Consider the following 18,488-nt stretch of genomic DNA (forward strand, 5'->3'; position numbering starts at 1 on the left):
GGATTAGGTAGAGGACTAGGAGGGATAGGACATAACCCGAGAATTGGATATTCTCCAAAGGCCGCCACGTCCCCGCCTTCTGCCTTTTAAAGTGTCTGGTCATGACCGCAAGAGCCCGTGTGCTACCACCTCGCTATCCTCTTTTCAATCATCCCGCATTCACCTTTCCTGAATTGATACTGACATCGAATTCCGTTTGGTTTCTTGTGTGTAAGGAACCCGAGAAGGGAAACAACAACAACAGAATAATAAAGCTTACTGTAAGTGCATACTACCGTTCATCTGTCTATCTGTCTATCGATCTGTCTATGTTTTTGTTTATTTGTCTTTCTCTGCCTGTCCTGTCTACGACATACCTACCTATCTACCTGGTCTGGGTACTATACTCATATCATATCGTTGTTGCCTCTTATTGGAAGTATATACACTTTTTTCCCAATGTATGTATATGCTCTCGATGAGTTGTTGTCGATGATGATGACGACGTGTCTGGGTTTCTCTTTTCTTTTGCTCGACAGTTCCTTCCCGCTGCCATTGGTCACCACTGCGCAGCTCGGGTCGAAGTCGCTCGAATGGCCGTTGTTGATTCTCTCTGTCTCTGGGTCTCTCTCTCTTTCTCTCTCTTTCTCTCTCTTTCTGATATCCAGCCACCATTGCCAACGATTGGTTGCAACAATGGACGGGTCGGAACGATTGATTGATTTGAGTGCCTCTTGGACAAACGAACGAACCAACGGCCCGAGTCGTCTTTTATATTGACGTATTATGTGTATACATACGACAATGTATCATTACACTGCCCACTCATTGTTCCTGGGTCCTGTTTGGCGTTTTCTCTCTTTTTGGTTTAGGAGGGCATGTAACTGTGGCCGTCCGCTCCAGCCCGCCCTACTTTAAACTTGACCTGTAGCTGCTTGGGGTTTTGACTGACAAAGACACGCGTAGCAGAGAAGCACAGAACCTGAAAAAGATACCCGTACCCCATCCACCCACCCAGACACCCTCAGGCGACCCAAGCTTAACCCAAGCAAGCTGGAACCACTGCCATTCAATACCCCATTAGGAATTCTGCCACGGCTTTTTTCCAACACACTCCCCAACGCCATCCGCCTGTCAAACAAAGCAAGTAGTCGGCAAGAGGAAAAAAAAAGAGAATTTCCAATTAATTCTGGCATTTTCACTGGCTTGCCGTTCCAACCAAGTAGGTTCCACCTTTTTTCCCATGTCAATGTCAATAGGGCACCCAATCAACCGGGCCCCCCTCTTCGGTTCATGATGAGGATCGATCAATCCAATCAATCCATCAAATCAATAGGCGGCATCAAGTCAGTTGGGAAGATTGGCAGCATGTATTGATTGATTGCAAGGTACAGGCCCAAAACCCACCCGCTAGGCACGATTCATACGCCAACCCAGTCCAGTCCTGCCTGCACTTGCGCTACTACGCCCCTACCCACTCCAGTAGAAGCACGCGCCTACTCTACCTTACTTAGACTGGGGTTTTTAACTTGCAACCCCTCGACACCCACCGACCCAAGCATTGGAACAGAAAAAGGCGCAAGCACCATTTCTGGACCTGACCATTCCTCACTGGTCACTTACACTTTGCTTCCCTCCAGTCCCAAGAGGGAAAAAAAACCAGACAAGAAAATAAGCACAGGCTGCAATTGCCTGCCACCCACACCCCATTCCCGCTCAAAACGCTGCCACCGCCTGCCTACTACAACAAGCTACCACCAAAGCAGCTTGACCCAACTACCAACTACAGAAAGAGGCTCTCTCCGCTCGAGGCCAGATTCAGTATAGGTCGTCGGCACCACACTCAAAACAGTATCTCCACCACTTTTTTTTTTTTGCCTTTTTCGTGATACCCTCGTCGTATCGCCCGCAAATAGCCATGGCCGACATCACCGACCAACACGACCAAACGTCGCCCAACGATCTCGACGATGGCCATGCCGTCGGCAACGGCAGCGCCGAGCCTCGTGGTGTCAAGCGCGCCCGCCCTAGTGTAGCAGACGACGACGACGATGACGACGAGAAGGGTGGACGCGAGCGTCGCAAGATCGAAATTAAGTTCATCACCGACAAGTCGCGTCGCCACATCACCTTCTCGAAGCGGAAGGCGGGCATTATGAAGAAGGTACGTCTCACCTACTAATTGCCCACCTACTTGAGCAATTTCATCCCTCAATGCATGCCAGCAATCCTACACCCTGCGCGTGGATTCGACGCGACAGCTTGCTGGTCGCCATTCGATCTGGCGCGATTCCCTCTCTCCGTCGAAATTTTCACGCGATTGCTTTGCGGACGGTCGTAAACAAACATGTCTAACATTGCGCTATTTGCAGGCTTACGAGCTCTCTGTCCTCACAGGCACGCAGGTGCTTCTTTTGGTCGTCTCAGAAACGGGTCTCGTCTACACGTTCACAACGCCCAAGTTGCAACCGCTCGTCACTAAGGCTGAGGGCAAGAACTTGATTCAGGTACGAAATCAATCATCACGTCCAGTGTCCATCCAGCTATTGCAGAGCTCCTTGCTAACTCTTCCGCAGGCATGCTTGAATGCGCCTGAACCCAACCCTGGCAATGAAAATGGTGTCGACGACTCCAACCAAGTCGAATCGCCTGAGGAGCCTCCAAACCAACACCTTCCTCCTCAATCGAGCCGACCCGGCATGCCCCCGAGCCACATGCCCCCTCAATACGGCATGCCCAACGTGCCCATCGACCCGCAGCAGGCACTGGCCTACTCTAGCTACGTCCAGCAGCGCGGTGCGCAATACGCCATGCCTCCGCAATCAGGCATGCCACAGCACACCTCCCATCAGTCGTAACGACGATATTGTGACAAACTCGATTTGTTCTCACCTGCGCCAAACCCTGATACCCAGAATATAATTGCATTCACACGAGCCTCTCATTTCCTACCAAATTTTGATAAACCCTGCGTCATAATTTTCGAGGCTACGGTGCGGCGTTGTTCGGTCGCCTTGATTCTACTGCTCTTTTATTCTCCCTTCTTTTTTTGTTCTTTTTTGATCCCCGATTATGACGACTTCAGTCCTTGTTCTCTCTTCTCCTTTGAACACGTACTACCGTGAGCTCTGCCTCGGAGAATTCGGATGGTTACGCCTCACGTGCATGGTCCGATGTTCCAACCAGTTAATCTCAGCACTTCTCTTCCGAGATCATGTTCATTTTTCGCATGGTCTCATGGACATTGGCGATGTTCCATCATCTCGTCCTTAGGAGATATATAACCGTACGTGCTTGACACCGCAAGAGCACGTGGTTGACTTTTTTTTATCCAACGTTCCATCTGTCTGGTTGCGGTCCGTCTGGAGAGTGGGGGCGCTGAACTGGTCGGTGACTTGAATATGGCGCACATCGACTCAGCTTATTCTCTGCATCACCCAGGGGAGGCGTCTGGGGGTTTTGCGTAGGGATTACGACGGACGAATCACGATTCATGCATGGTGTGGCTATGATGGCGGGGGATTGAACCCGCATGCCGAAAGGTCTATGAGTCGGGAGCCATCGGCGCATCACACATTGCTACCATTTTTTCATACCTCCGGCGAAGGTGCCCTATTTTTCGGCCACTCATTCGACGGGGTGGCTTGGCCCAGCAATGTTTCCTAACCCAATGATACCTATTTCGTCGTGGATTCCATGGAAAAGGCGGAATGTATGATAGTAACTTTCGCATGTTAGAGTCGATCACACAATGATATTGGTAATCGTGCTCTATTCTCCCGTTTTTTTCGGTTGTTTTCCATGTGACTTGACCGGGCATAAGTTGACAGACCTTCTGCTCGCAACCCTCACCTGTAGAACAGACTATGTGTCTGATTAATGCTGTGCTCCCTTGCCCCGTCGCTGTTTGCGTCGCACCTCAGTCACAGGACAATAAGACAGTATACAGGTTGCGCCGGATGTTGCCGAAATACTGTCGACCTGCTACTAATGTGTGATTTCGGCTGTGATACAGGATCGTCGGATAGTCATTGCAGTGTGGCAGGGTGGTTGGCTGGATGGTTGGCTGGTTGGCGCTTCACTCTTTAGGCCTGTCTGGACGCTTCTGTTGCTTGTGCAGAGATGCCAGGGCCGTGGAAAGACAGCAATAAGTTGTTCGAAGATGATGGTGTTTCGGCTACAGAGTGAGCGAGCACGTAACAGGTGACAGTAATATTTTGCCGCCCAGGCGCCTCTATGGTACCGGTATTCAGTTGATGCCCGTCACCGCAAATGGTAGAGGAGAGGTCGGGAGAAAAACCAGATGAAAGGAATCCGGGGGGTGTTGTTCGTATAACAAGTCTGAACGCGGGACGGGGTGGGGTGATTTAAGCTCTGTCCCTTTCAGTGTCACTTCCACACACACACTCTCTCTCTCTCCCTCTCCGAAGAGGAATAGATAGAGGACGATCTTATAGCCACAAGTACCGGATGCGGCAGATGCCATCAAAGCTGTACTATATATAGATGACCGTATATGTAATGGCGTCTGTCGGTAAAAAGAACCGAGGTCCCCACGTTTTCGGCATGGCAAAAAGGGGCAAAGCAAAGAGCGACCTCTTGCTTACTACGTTAACGGCTAGTACGTGCGTGCTGAGCTGTTCGGGCTCCCAAGTATTGACGCAAACGCATAGAACGGGATCCATAAAAGGAAGTAGTACTTAGGAAGGTAGTCGATTACTGCGTAGTGTGTCTGCGGAATACTCGGTACCTTTCCATCTCAAGAGACTTACTGGTATGTCAATGAATAGGGAGCATATTACACAGATTATAGCAACCTCCTACCTATTGAAGCGGTACCGGTTCTATAAGGGGAACACGATATCTATACTACACGAGTAAGTATTCTGTAAGACCGATGATTGAAGCGATAGAGCTGGCAGTAGAGTCTTCATGTCTCTGATGCAGTAGGTGTCGAGGTCAGCCGTATCGTCCACATTGAAAAGCCGTTCGTTGTCTACCTAGGTATGTAGGTAGGTAGTGATACAAGGTGCGGCTATTGGCGACAAGGTTTCAAGGCGGGAGCCAACTTGGCGGATCCCGGGCCTTGACTGGTTCGAGGGGCCCGGGGCATTGGTGAAGTGGAGTTTGCGGGAGTGGTCTTGTTCGATGCTAGTCTAGGCAAGTGGGGGAGAGATCGGGAGGAGCACACACTGCGCGAGAATGAGCATGTTTCTGCAACACTACTAGCGACCTAGAGCTAGTCCATCGTACCGGTACTTCGGGACGCTGCTTTCATCTAAGGCTGGTCACGATGTTGCGAGGAGGCCTTCGAAGTAGTATGATTAACGACGATGATAAATCCGCATGTAATATGACTGTCGCTTCTTTTCGCCTAACGCCCTTTCCCAAGCCCCCCAGTAATTAACCGTGAAGTACCTTTTCACGTTTCCCATCCTCGACAGAGCGTCCCAACTCGCATCCGACCAGTCCAGACGGGTATTCGAGTCCATATTGACCCTCCTCATCTTTCGTTCATGTTCAATCATTACAGTCGTATCTACAGCAGCATCCCCGTCGCCTGAACGACTGACTGACTGATATATCCAACCTGGCTCAAGCCTAGTGCTCCGATGCGATAGTGTACCGGCCAACCAAGAGACTGCCCACAAACACGCCACCAAGTACCGATAGGAAGTAACCAACGTTCATCGTCATGACTGCCAACATGCTGTGGGAATAATGAGGTTAGCTTAGGTTATCGTGAGAACTTAGAGGACTACGGATGAACGTACAGAAGATAGCCAACCCCAGCGATAACAGTATCAATGACGGCGCGCAGGGGGTCGACGCTCAGCCGCCAGGGGCGGGCGTGGGTCTGGACCTTCTTGACGACCATGACGTCCTCTTCGACGCCGTTCTCCGAGAGCGTCATCTTCTTGGCGAGGCTGTCGGCCGAGACGCGCTCGGCCAGGGGCAGCTTGCCCTGGACGGCCACGTAGCGGCGCTTGAACTCCTTGTCGAGCCAGCGCGCCTCCTGGATCGACTTGAGGGCCAGCAGGCCCCGCAGGAGCGTGCCGAGCACGATGAGGAAGATGCACGTGGCCGCGTAGCCGCCCGCGCTCTGCGGCGTCCAGGCCATCGAGTACAGCGGCGTCTTCTGCGACGTCTGGAACACCGACATCATCATCATCATGCCGCCCGACGAGGACGAGGACGAGTGGCCCATGTCCATGCCCCCTGACATATCCATGCCTGCCATGTCGCCGTGAGGTGCCATTGTGTATATATATTACGTAGGTGGTGCAAAAAAAGGCGGGTGGAGTGTGTATTAATTAGTAGTAGTCGCGTGGAGAAGGCAGGCACCAGTCCTGTATGTAGATGAGCGTGATGTTGTTTTGGTGCTGTTGTTTTTCTGGGTTTGAGATTTCGAAGAGGTCCGGCCTAAGTCATAAGAGTTCAGATAGAGAGAGAGAAGCGGTAGCCGATGATAAGAAGTAGTTTGTCCGAGAGAGACAGAGGAGGGGCGCGCGGCCGATGGGTTTAATATATTAAGCGTGAGCAAGTTTGCGAGCTTTTCCTCCCGTGTTATGTAACACCAGATTTGGAGGCTAGTGCGACTTGTCTGTCTGGGGGATGAGAAGAGACGGCACCATACAAGACTCGACCCCAAGTCGTCCGAAGTCGAGTTATCGTTTTGAGAAGGTTATTCAAACGCGCACCACGAACACCCGGACGACCCTGGTTTTCCCTGGGCAGCGACAAGGCTACTGTAGATGGCTTGATGGCTAGTCGGACACTTGGTGGGTGGGTAGTCGAGCTGGGGGGCGGGGTCGACGAGTCTGGACTGCTCTTTTTTTCGCATGAAGATGGGAGTGCTTGACGGCGGGATTCCAAAAAGCTGGGACACCTTGGCACGCCGGGTTTTTCTGGTTCCTGGGGAAGCGAGTTCTCGGCGTTCGTGGCAATTCACCATGTGTTTCTTTTCTCCTTGGCTCGGGTGGTTATTTTGAGAGGAGCAAGGGGAGGGATAGGGAGAGAAAGAAGCAACATAGGGAAGGGAAGGGGGCACAGAGAATGAGATAATCTGCCGCCGCCGCCTCTTTCTTTCATTGAAGACAAGCCAGGAAGCTAGTAGGTACTATCTATCAACAACACTGCATAAGGTATGTAGGAATCTACCTACCCAATAATAACTTACATATCTGGTAGCATCCGAGGGTACGGTTAGTTGAGGTTGGTGGTAATTGCCTACCATTCCAGAGATCCTTCGGTCTTTCCTTCCCTCCAACGGCTACTAACTACTACAACTAACTACATGCAGTGCTTGTTGCTCAATTACCTTGACGCCGTCCATTCCCGGCTACCGCTGTCCTGGATACATGTACTACTATATCGCCATCATGGAACGTTTGTGGGCTTTGTTTTGCGCAAATGTGCTCAACAAAGGATTGGTTGCTTTGGAGGCAAGAGAGGGGCGCAGGGGTCGCAGGTCGCAGCTGGCAGGGTCTCGAAGCCAAGTTCGGTTTCGTCCAGGCCCGAACCCGCTGATTTGCCCATCGCAACTCCACCTTCCCCAATCCAGCATCTCCATCTCCTCTTCTTTTTCTTTGGTCCAAGGTTCTTGTAGAGGTACATACCAGCTTGCTGATTAACTGACTTACACGCCCGCCATGCAGAGCACGACCGTCAGTCAGTAAGCGGTTACATGGAGTCTTCTAGACCGTCAAGTTTCAACATCACGGTCCTTCAGCTTCGTCTGTGCCAATGCCCGTCTCGTCTGCTCTTCCTCTTGCGATCTGCGGCTGAAACGAGTCAGCTCGCCATCTGGCAGCATATCGGACAGTCGATGGACTGACATCATGCTCGATTGTGCGTGTCGTCTGGCCCCGTATCTTTCTTTTCGGCCTGCTTAACGAGCCTGTGAAACACGACCATGTCCATGCGACGATGGCGCCCTCGTCAGCCTCTGCCACCATCGCAGCCACCTCCCATTCTCCATCTCAAAATATTCAGCCGAGCAAACGCGCTCGCCGCGGACCCGGACCCGCACACTTTTGAAACGATCACGAACACCTCTTGCTTGCAGCATGAAGAACGAGTTCCCGGGTCACGGTCAATGGGTTCGCCGGCTATCTAGCAAACAAGCTACTATCCTGTCCGAAGCGGGCCTTGCATGACACGATGTATTGAGGAGTTTTACGCGAGTTGGATCATGCCTGCCCTAGCTGCTCATCTTGGAAATCGGGCATAACCTGTTCGTTCACTAGACTCTGGTCGACAGGACATGGCCCCTTCTCGACAGACCTGTACGCCGGACTTCTGTTGCCATTGCTTCACATCATGGGCGTATTGAAGAACGGCTCTCTGCCTTTTTCGATTCTGCACCAGATGGCAAGACTTTGCCCCTTAGGAGATAGTTGTGTTGATGACAGGACTAGCATACATTCAATCAGTCGCTTAGACAGGTAAGCCAGCTTTCAGGCGATAGGAACAAGTATACCCTTACAAGTGTGTATCCGTACCAGCCGTAGAGATGCTCTCGTATTAGACCCCTAGCCATGAAACATGACGACGTCGTCTAATGCTAGGAAAATAGCAAGTTGGGTATGTTGTCACTGGCCAGATCCAAAATCGCACATGATCCTCATGGCTCTTTAACATTTGTATACAGCGACGGCTACAAGGAACGTCTGAAAAAAACGAGATACAAGTGGATTCGGGGGGCAGCTCGTACCTTAATATTGCCCCTGCGCAGATATGTCGGCGGAGCATCCATGACTATCTAGCGTGTCCCCTTGATAGCGAAGGCTCTGTTCCAGATCGCTCTTTCAACAATCGACAGGCCGGCTGGTCCAGCCAGGTCTTATATACACTTCTGGTGGGAACATCGCTTTCGCCGTCAAGGGATATACAGAAGCCTGCAATCCCAGGCCATGCCCCCTAGTATCAGCACAGAGAACATGTTATTGGGTGAGTTACCTTAGCTTTCGCCATGTGGGCGAAAGCTTCTCTGGTGTCGTCCAGATTCTCGGGCTTGTAGTGGGCCAAATTGCTACCGTACGTATATCTCTCGTCCGCAGATATCTCAAATGATGGCCCATGGAGAAAAGCATTGGATGGAAGGTCCAACAAGAGCCGTAGCAGCCATGGGCAGGATCTAAACTTTACACTCATCGATAAGGAAAAGCCGGATCGTATATATGCCCATCTGTCATATGGGGACAAGCGATCCCGTCCGCTTTGGGGGTGTTTCCACCGGGATTGACTTCTTTCTTCGACCAAGTCATCCTCCCTGGGCATTTAGCAATGCTTGCTGCTAGTAGATGTAGAGCGCAGTCTGATGCCCTCCAAGCACTGTGGGCAAGGATATTGTACATGTTAGGCTTCTTGAAATGGACAATACATGAAGCAGATCTTGCTCGATCGATGTCGCGACGAACTCGGGGAAGTCGAGGAGCCCCGGGCTGAGAAAGGGGTTGCAGGTGTCGGTGGCAGTCAACAACAACACTGGAAACAACCAAATGGAACACATCCTGCCCGGCTCGTTCCTCGTGAAGATGCCGCCATTATGTGCGCTGTGCAACTGAACGGTCAAAAATTGTGGAGGGCATCGCATGAAATATGATAGAGGGGAGCATGCTCACAGCGTGACATTAATCACAACCCGTCTGTGGCCGGGTTCTAGGAGACCAGTGAGCCACAATTACGGTGTGCTATGACACATAATAAACTCGAGTGATAGACTTGTCACCAGTTGATCGGAAGTCATTCGAAAGGGCTGATCATCCCATGGGACGGAACTTCTTTGCTCTAGTGATGTAAGTGAGGTAGTAACACATCCTGGACAACGTACGGTGCCCTAATCAAGTGCTTTCTCAATCAGAAGGCGGCCATCTTATAGCACCTGGCTGAAGACAATACTGGCAGTGAGCAATTCGTGCAGATGCGCACTGCATGACGCATATGTCTAGACAGGTTGCCATCATAGGCCAGCAGCGAGCGCACCAAAGATGTTTCATGTGGTAGACATAGATTAATAACAAGACCATCAGACATGCCAAAGCTACCTGGGAAACCGCTATCCTATAAGAGTACAGATGGAAAGACGAACAACTTGTAGTGTCGACGTTCCCTTGCGATACTATCTGTTAATCAAAGAGAGTGTGAAGCGTAGCGACGTTGTGTTTTACTAGTACAGCACTCGGGCTGTATAAAATCAGGGGCAAATACGGCGCCGAGCGATGTCAGTTGTTGGCATGAGTTGCTGTTGGAAAATTATATCATTTGTACTCTGAAGGGCCATGATGTCCTGTACGACCTTGTCGTATATTTACCGCTTCTTGGTCCTGCCTATTGCTCACTGTCACTGCCTATGGAGAAAAAGGAGAGGCTTCGTCGTACAGAGTTGGTTCGTCACTTGACTGGTGGCCGGCAAATGTGTTCATGGACACCTATCCGAATGCCAGATAATGCCGACTCGCTTTTTGAGGATGCGGTTTGTCCTACAACCAATGCTTACTGGACTGAGATGCATGTAGATGCCGGACGACCGGAGGTAAGGGACCTGTAAGAGGTGGCGATGAGCTCCAGTAGACAGTCATGATGCTAATTTGACAACGTCGTCCTTTCGCCCGGCTGGGGACGGGTTGGCCCAGTTTGCCAGAGCACTGTGTACAGCGCCATGGCAGGAATATACAGTCAACGTATTCATCTATACGAGGGCTTGACTTGGAGCTTGCCTGGATCCTGACGACCCCTTTCATGGAGCCCATACGACCCGACATCACCACATCACCACCATGCCAGCAATTTTAGAAAGTCTGTCTATTGCCCTCTGTCCAGATACATCTGCGCTCTTTGGACGCTCAAGTGGTAACAAAAAGAAAACCAGTAGTGTCCTAGTGGTGCGCGTCCTTCTTCTCGAAGCGACTCTCCTTCTTGCGTAGTCGACACACGTCACTGTCAGACTAGAGCGAACAACTCCCTTGGATCGCCCGTTACCTGGGGATATTTACTCTCTCTCTCTATCTCTCTCTCTCTGTGTGTGTCTCTGTCTCTGATGGATCCTTCGTTCCAAGTATTGCCAGTCAGCCGCCTGGATATGGACGAGAACATGTTACCATCCGTAGAAATAAGCCTGGCGCGGATACCCTACCGGCTGCGTATGCGGACGAGGTGCCACCGTCGGAGGGTATCCCTCTTTAGTAGACACGAGGATGTCTACCCATTACTACTGTCCTTGGATTACCATATTCATTCTCATAAGAGGCCATTGGATTACATCTTCAGCATAGGAAGCCATAGATGGTAGTTGCTCGACGTCGCGAACTTGCGGAGGATGTCTGTATGATAGGCTGTCTGTACTTCCACCATCTAGGTAGGATACATCTTGTCTTCTTACATGTACGACCGACCATATACACATAGAGCAACAGACGCTCGCACGTAGGAACACTCCGCGCTGTAGATTACCTGATGCTTGCTACCCCCCTAGACCCCCCCAAGCATAGCCAAGCTGTACTTTGCCCCAACAAAGCCGAAATCCAGAACGATGCACCAAGCAATGAAAACTGGCTTGGTGTGTCTTGCGAGAGATGTTCATCAAGAGTAGGTGAAATGCGTTCCACCCGCCATGAGAAGAAGAAGTAGTTCTTCCCCTTTCCTCTTCCATCACCCAACAACCAACCGTCCTCGAGAACTGCAGCACATCGTTTCCAAACACGGCAACAAAAGGCGACTTTCCAAAGGGGCCAGGCCGGCCGGCCGTTTACTTTCACGTATTGTTTCTTTCTTCTCCTAAAACCCACCCACCCCCCTATGTCTTGTCTCATACGCGCGAAATTGGTGACGGACATACCCCACCCGACCACGTTAATTATAAACTCGTGCAGTTGCAGCGCAGCGCAGTGAAGCAGCAGTGGCAGCAGCAGCAGTGCTTTTGACATGACGGCGAGACACCCGCGCGCAAGGGGGGTGAGAAAGTGACTCCCGGTGTGTTCCCCTTCCCCGAAAAAGCAAATATGGGGAGCTTCATGGTTTCGGATTCCAAGGTCAAGGACGGCGGTGATCGGCGATGCAAGGGAGGGCATGGCATGCCAGTCAGGTTGAATTTGGAAAGGTAAGCTTTTTGTCTTTCCAGATCTTGCCCTGAGGTGTAATAAAGCAGGAGGGCCGGTCTCCCTCATAATCAAATAGATCAGCTGGGCAAATTTGCATATTGCTAAACCTTGTAAAGTAGGTAGGCAGGTAGATGCCAATACAACTTCGTTCCTTTTTAATCGCGTCAACTGGAGGGAAGAAACAGAAAAAAAAAAAAAAAAAAAAAAAAAAAAAAAAAAAAAGAGAGACGAGTCTAATGCTATGCAAGATGACAAGCTGATAACCCAATCGCTTTTGGTCTATTTCTACTCCGAATTGAGACGAACCCTGTTCGCCCGGAGGCGGAAAACGAGATTTGTCACAATGCTATATGTTGAACTGTACCATGCCGCCGAGAGGCAATTCCAGACGCGGAACAAAGAAGGAAAGGAGGGAACGAGGGGTGGTGGTGGGAGGCCATGGAGAGCGAGGAGGGAGGGAGAAGGGAGATCGGCGCAGGGATCTAGGGGTACTGTTACCGGCGCCCGCAGGCCCGCGCGGGAGGGAAACCAAGATCCCGAATGGAAGAAGGACGTGCTGAACGACCAATCCCCGTATGATACGAATTCCAGTGTTGGACTTACACGATATCCAGGCCATGTCAGTGAGGCTGCCTGCCAGTGAAAGGATCATCGTGGATCCCTCTCTGGCTGCACGTCTTTGTTGCATGCAATGTGCAAAGCAGAGCCACCATTGTCAGCCTCATCATATCCAGAGCGCTCAACGCAGCTTCCTAGACAGTGGTATATCAATATGCATTAACCGCAATAGACTTGGCCAGGAACCCCTTAGGCTATTTGTCAGGCAATGTTGCGCAGAGAGCGGTGTGATCCGATGCATTGGCAGCCAGCCGGGGGCCTCATCCGGTTGCCTGGGCGCATGGTCGTTGAAATGGGTGCGTGAAAAGCAAAAAAAAATCCAAAAAACAGCTCTTTGGCTCTCGCTGGATAGGGTACCCGCGACCCGAATACCTAGGTCTGACGAGGAGTCTCTGGTGTTAATTGCAAATGCCTGCTGGCTGTCCAAGCAACTGTGCAATGTCCAACAGACGAGCACCATTTGGAATGTTTCTACCTTCCGGATAGATCAAGGCAGTCCTTCCTCGCCACGTTGTACATCCGACTCCAGAATAGGTAGGCAAGGGATCTCGGAATCATGGACCGAAGCCATCAGCAGCCCGATCCGCAAGATCTGGGCGGCGCCCATTTGTCTGCAAGCCAACCGTAGCTCGCCTCATCTTTTCCCCATTGCCACCTTATTCACAGGCACCACCCAGGACACGTGCCTCTTTCCCGAGTCTTCCCCCCCGTCATCTGAAGAGTGTGCACGCAACAACGCGTATTACAAGAAGAGATACTTTCCTGGGCTGTTTGTATCACTGTCACGGAGCATCCATCGTTTCCTCTCTGTACTTGCATAACCACACCATACCATCCATCCCCCAAAGGGGCAATGCTCAACGATAGACGAGAGCTGAAAACAATATAGCTTTAGAGCTGGCATCGCCAGTTGTGCACGAGGGCAGAAAGAGGGGGAGGGAGACGAAGCCATGCAGCAGGAACAGCCATGGAATACTGCAGACTGTAGAGCTATTCTTCAAGAGGCCCAGGATATCCAAGCATTGAGTTACGGATACCTTCAAGTCGCACACTTCGCCGACTACTCCGCACACTTAGTCGTAAGATTCCGCAGGATGGTGTGTACATGCTTGATGCGTACTGCAGATGACAAGTTGTTGGAGGAATTCATCGGTGGCAATCATTCTGCCTTGGCCTTGGCTCTGGCCTTGGTATACGAGAGTTCTAGACGAAATACGGTTATGCCCGTTTACAGAAGACGATCATCACCTGATATCCTGGCGGGCGTGGCGGATCCCTGTGACTCCCCAACATGACCTCTGTGCTCGTGCTGACGCTGGATCGTGAGAAGGCAATTGCTGAGAGCAGCGCTCATGCGATCTCGGTGAGATTCAACAGGAGAAGAGAATTCATCATCCCCCCAAAAGCTGGTACAGGCACATCGACGGTGGATGTTATCTTAATTCCTCATTAGGAAGACACTGCATAGGCTAGTTCACCCGCTGAGAATCGACATGATAGCGCCGCCGGCGGCTTGGGCTGAAGAAGGCCTTCTAGAATCAAGAAACCCCCATGCCCATGCTGCAAGTGCTGCTGCAAGAGCCCTGGCTGAAGCCTGCATCGTTAAGACGTGAGCCACACCGTGGTTGCAGCAGTGCTTCGTGCAATGTCGTTGGTGAGCCATTCGGGATTATGCCGCCGTGTGCGCGCAATTGGACTCGTGCGAAACCGTGGTTGGGTGTTCGCTAGCGAGGAGCGATTCGCGGTCACCTAGCCGGTCGCTCTGAATCGTACGTACAGTAGAGAGCAGTAGCCGACCGTGTTGTTGCGCCATCTCTCCCCACAAATGCTTGGGCTGGGGCCAGGAAACGTGCTTCAATTGTGTGTGTGTGTGTGTGTGTGTGTGTCGTCTCCCCTGCGAGTCGGCCGGCCAAGCAACCCGGCTTACTCGCTGAAAGCATCGCAGAGTATGTAGGTAGGCTCTGCTGCAGGCTCTGCAGCTCACCCAAACCCATCTGACGGCCTGACTGGCTGGGACAACCACACTCTACTTGTTCCGCAGAACCTGTGGCCGATCGCCCAGCGAGGGGGATCGGGGCTTGTAGGCAAGGTAAGCAGATGTATCTCTCGTAAATATCAAAAGCCGAGGTTGTGATTGGCTAGGCGGGAAGGGGGTCAATGGATGGCAGGAAGTCTCGAGGGGGTTGAAACGAAACTAGTTGGCTGACAAGTACCAATCATGATACTGCAAAGGTCTAGGTCGGCTGAGGCGGGCAGACGATACTTCGGGCAACCACAATGTTTGTTGGCTACCACTTCCTTGTAGTACGCCTGGCACTTCCAGGTTGCATCGGGGAAAATGTCAACGAGTCGAGCCGGGTCGAGTCGAGTCAAGAGAGCTGGAGAGGGAGGGAGGGAGGCACTGTGTCTGTGTGCTGCTGTGTGTGCGCCGCGGGGGTGTGTTGGAAATCCCACGATGCTCGATTCTGACCACCCACAGCGAGCAGGTACCAAATGGGCTTGGAGGCGCCGAAGCGACATGGGGGGTTGGCATGCATATCCAAGTCGTTTCAGCTTTTGAAGAACGGAGTGAGAAATTATATTGTAGATGCAGCGTGTCTCTTTAACCTTGTTTACGCCATGCAGGTGCCTGTTAGTGCTTGGGTCGGCTCGAGGTTGATGTCAAAGCCAGCATGGGATGGCATGTCATCCCATCTTCTTTGAAGGTTGGTGGGGAGAGGTACCGACCGTACCGACCGAGAACTGGAGCCTGGAATTGACAGTCCGATCCTCAACGAGCTTGCTTGGGAGCTTGGCACTTGGCTGGCTCTGACCCAACCTTACCGCAAATGGCACACTATGGCGCACTGAGCCGTGAGATCGGAGCCGAGGCGCCCCATCATCGTGTGCGACCTGTCCGTCGGCGTTCATCCCCATTGGGGAGTTTGGGTCTTTGCCCTTGGAGTGGGGGGTCGCATCCCTGTAGAACGAACGGTCCGCCGCCATGTCTTGTACTCGCCGGTAAGGATGATCTGACGGGGACAATTCATGGTGACCAGGTACGTTAGTAGGTTATTTACCGTACCTCCCCAGTCGCCAACAAGAATTGAATGAAGCCCTACATAATATAAGGTAGATAGGTAGGTATCCTATATTAGGTCGTCGGCCGTAACATGACCGGCTTGCTCATTCGTCACAGGTTGCATGTATGTACTATAGCATCGCAATGAATAGAGCTCAATGTTCTGGCCCTTTTCGCTCCCGCCCTGGGGGTTAACTTGATTCGGGGGAGCACCTGCAAAGAACCATGTAAATCGGACATGTCGTGTTACACGGAGTCCAGCTCAGTCCATATATGCCCTGATGCCCTGAGAGGAACCCGGTCCCAATTATGCACTACGGAATCCATCACACCTATTATTGATGCTATGGTAATTATTGCTTATATTGAACGACAGTTAGACGAGACATCCATGCTAAAAATGGCATCACGACATAGGGTACGTGAGTGAGTAGGCTCCAAGACCAATATATCGAGCATACGTATTGATGAAGAGGAAAGGCATATCGGGTGCCAACCTGAGTTCAATTGCCTGCTTGTTGCTGCCCATGCCCATCGTGAGAGAGAGGGAAGAAAAAAACAGACTGCGAGGTTCTGGTGAATGGTGAAGGGCCAAACAAGCGATGCGATGCAATAGTTGCGGTTGATGGTTTTCCGGACTATATTAAAGTACGCTACCCATCAATGTCTTGGAGAAGCAGCCACCGCCGTTACAGAAGCTTGCTATTAGCTAATCAATAATGACCCGTTGTAAATATCTCTTTCGTGAAGCTCATACCCGCAAGTCGGAGCTTCGCCGAGATTGGGTGTCAAGGGCGATATACGTTTATCTCGACTTCCGCATGGAAAACCAAAGGGCAATTGCAATATTGAGAGATGCCTCTCTTTTGCCTGTCGTATTATCGTATTACAGCGCAGTGGAAGATACCCCCTCGTCAAGAGCTGCCAGAACCAGCTGGAGCTAGAGCTGCTCGGCCACTATTTGCCTAGACCGGTCCTCTTCTTGGCTAGTCCTGGCCTCTTCACTACTGGGGATACAATTTCAGATAGACAACCACTTGACACCGACTCTTCAGCGATGCCCACGGCATTCCTGAATTAGCCGGCCTGCGCAGCCTCAATTAAACTCATGGAATCCACAAATCAGGCGGTCGGTTGGCGGAAAGAAAAAGCATTGTGCTCCCAGGTTCCGATCGGATCAAGCCATCTCAGCTGCGTCGTACAGGTGGAAGAAGGAAAGGAAGCCGCCCGTTGCTGATGAAATGTTAAAGACCATCATAATGTCAGCCGCATTCAGATTGCACTTTCTAGTAGGTATCGTGAGATTCCCTGGACCTGGCATGCTTCCATTGGGACGGGGTACAGCGTGAGGGGCGGCCTCTGAGTAAAAGCAAAGCGTAAGCAGTGCAGGCATATCATCCATGTCCATACCTGTATGTGTATTGCGGAATTACCCGTCGGCCAATATTGGACACATTAATGATGCTCAGCCAGCAACTCCCCAGTTGCCAATATAGCTACTTCTGATACTAGATTCAAGTTTGCTCGCTAGCATAGGGCGGTTATGAGCGGGCGCCCTCAAGCGAAAAAATAAAAGGAAGAAGATGGAAAGAAGAAATGAAGTGAAACGAGAAACCACCAAATTTAGGCGTGTACTGTGTTTTCCTGAACTTCAGCCTCTAGCCTTTGCTCCCCTAGAAATGGATTTGGAGAAATCAAGCAGCGAGTTCCCAAGACCGATAGTATACGCCACGGCATAGACTCTTTCTTTGCCAGTCGAGGCCCTGCCCGGCTGCAGGAGATAAGCTCCAGGGCCTGGGGTAAAAGCCAGAGTACGGATGTCGAAGCGAAGCTGCCCGCAGTGATGTGTGTGGGCTTTTCGCAGTGACTGCATACTAGACTCGACTATGACACTGAAGTTGACGCAGCTCGATTGTGTATATCCTCCCTCCTATAGCCATTGGAGATGCAAGCAGGTAAGCTGCAGCCCGAGATCGAAGAGGCATGGTTGGCAGATCAGATCCGGAAGCTCGCAATCGGCTGCAGGTGGCTAGAAGTATTTGTGGGTGGTGAGTAAAGTAGCATATGTAGGTAAGCAGCGAGAAACACGAAGCGAGCTGGAACAATTTCAGACATGAACAGAGGAGAGCCTCGCCGTTTGGTGGCCAATTCACCCACGAGATCGCATCACATTGCATCGCGTCGATCAAGCCCAATCCTGGTAGCAGGTAGATCGCTGCCGACAGCCAAGCGGAATGTGGGATCCCAGCCGCAAGAGAGACATGGCATAGCATCGCATGGCACCCACTTGGACGGGACGAGAGACCCCAAGCTAAATCGCGGAGCTGAAAGAACTAGTCCGGTCTTCCTCCAGGCAGTCCAATGGTGACTGCTCCGCCAAGACAATAAAAAGAAGAATCGCAGGGGGGAAGAAAGAAGGAAAAGAAACCAATTATCTCTGCACTCTCTTCTCTTGCCAGGATTGGCCCCAAAATTGCAGGGTGCTTGCTGCTTGCTGCTTGCTGCTTTGCTGTCTGGTCGGGATACAATGATTATGTAGGTAATGTACTGACCGACGGTCCTAATTGACTCCTCTTCTACTGGATTTTTAGCATTCTGTCATCTGAATTATTGCAAAGTAAAACTAGGAACATTAGGAAAAGGAACCAGGCAGCCTGGAGTTTCTTCACGGCTATGCTGACGAGGTCAATTCGCCTAGCCCATGGTTTGATCAATTATGGGCCAGCTCG

General features: G+C 51.3%; 2 protein-coding genes across 2 annotated transcripts; one reads left to right on the forward strand and one right to left on the reverse strand.

The window, feature by feature from the left end:
* Window positions 1–1,897: 1,897 nt before the first annotated feature.
* Window positions 1,898–2,837, forward strand: PG985_007119 (MADS box; the record flags this gene model as incomplete). Its single annotated transcript, XM_066826888.1, has 3 exons — window positions 1,898–2,143; window positions 2,352–2,486; window positions 2,556–2,837. The coding sequence occupies 3 exons, from the start codon at window positions 1,898–1,900 to the stop codon at window positions 2,835–2,837; spliced, it is 663 nt and encodes a 220-aa protein (XP_066684563.1).
* A 2,743-nt stretch (window positions 2,838–5,580) lies between these two features.
* Window positions 5,581–6,238, reverse strand: PG985_007120 (uncharacterized protein; the record flags this gene model as incomplete). Its single annotated transcript, XM_066826889.1, has 2 exons — window positions 5,581–5,689; window positions 5,754–6,238. 2 exons carry the CDS (start codon window positions 6,236–6,238, stop codon window positions 5,581–5,583), a joined length of 594 nt encoding a protein of 197 aa, XP_066684564.1.
* Between the last annotated feature and the right edge of the window lie 12,250 nt (window positions 6,239–18,488).

Source organism: Apiospora marii (assembly GCF_038362585.1).
Source record: "Apiospora marii strain CBS 49790 chromosome Unknown utg000004l_segment0_segment1, whole genome shotgun sequence".
Lineage (NCBI taxonomy): Eukaryota > Fungi > Ascomycota > Sordariomycetes > Amphisphaeriales > Apiosporaceae > Apiospora > Apiospora marii.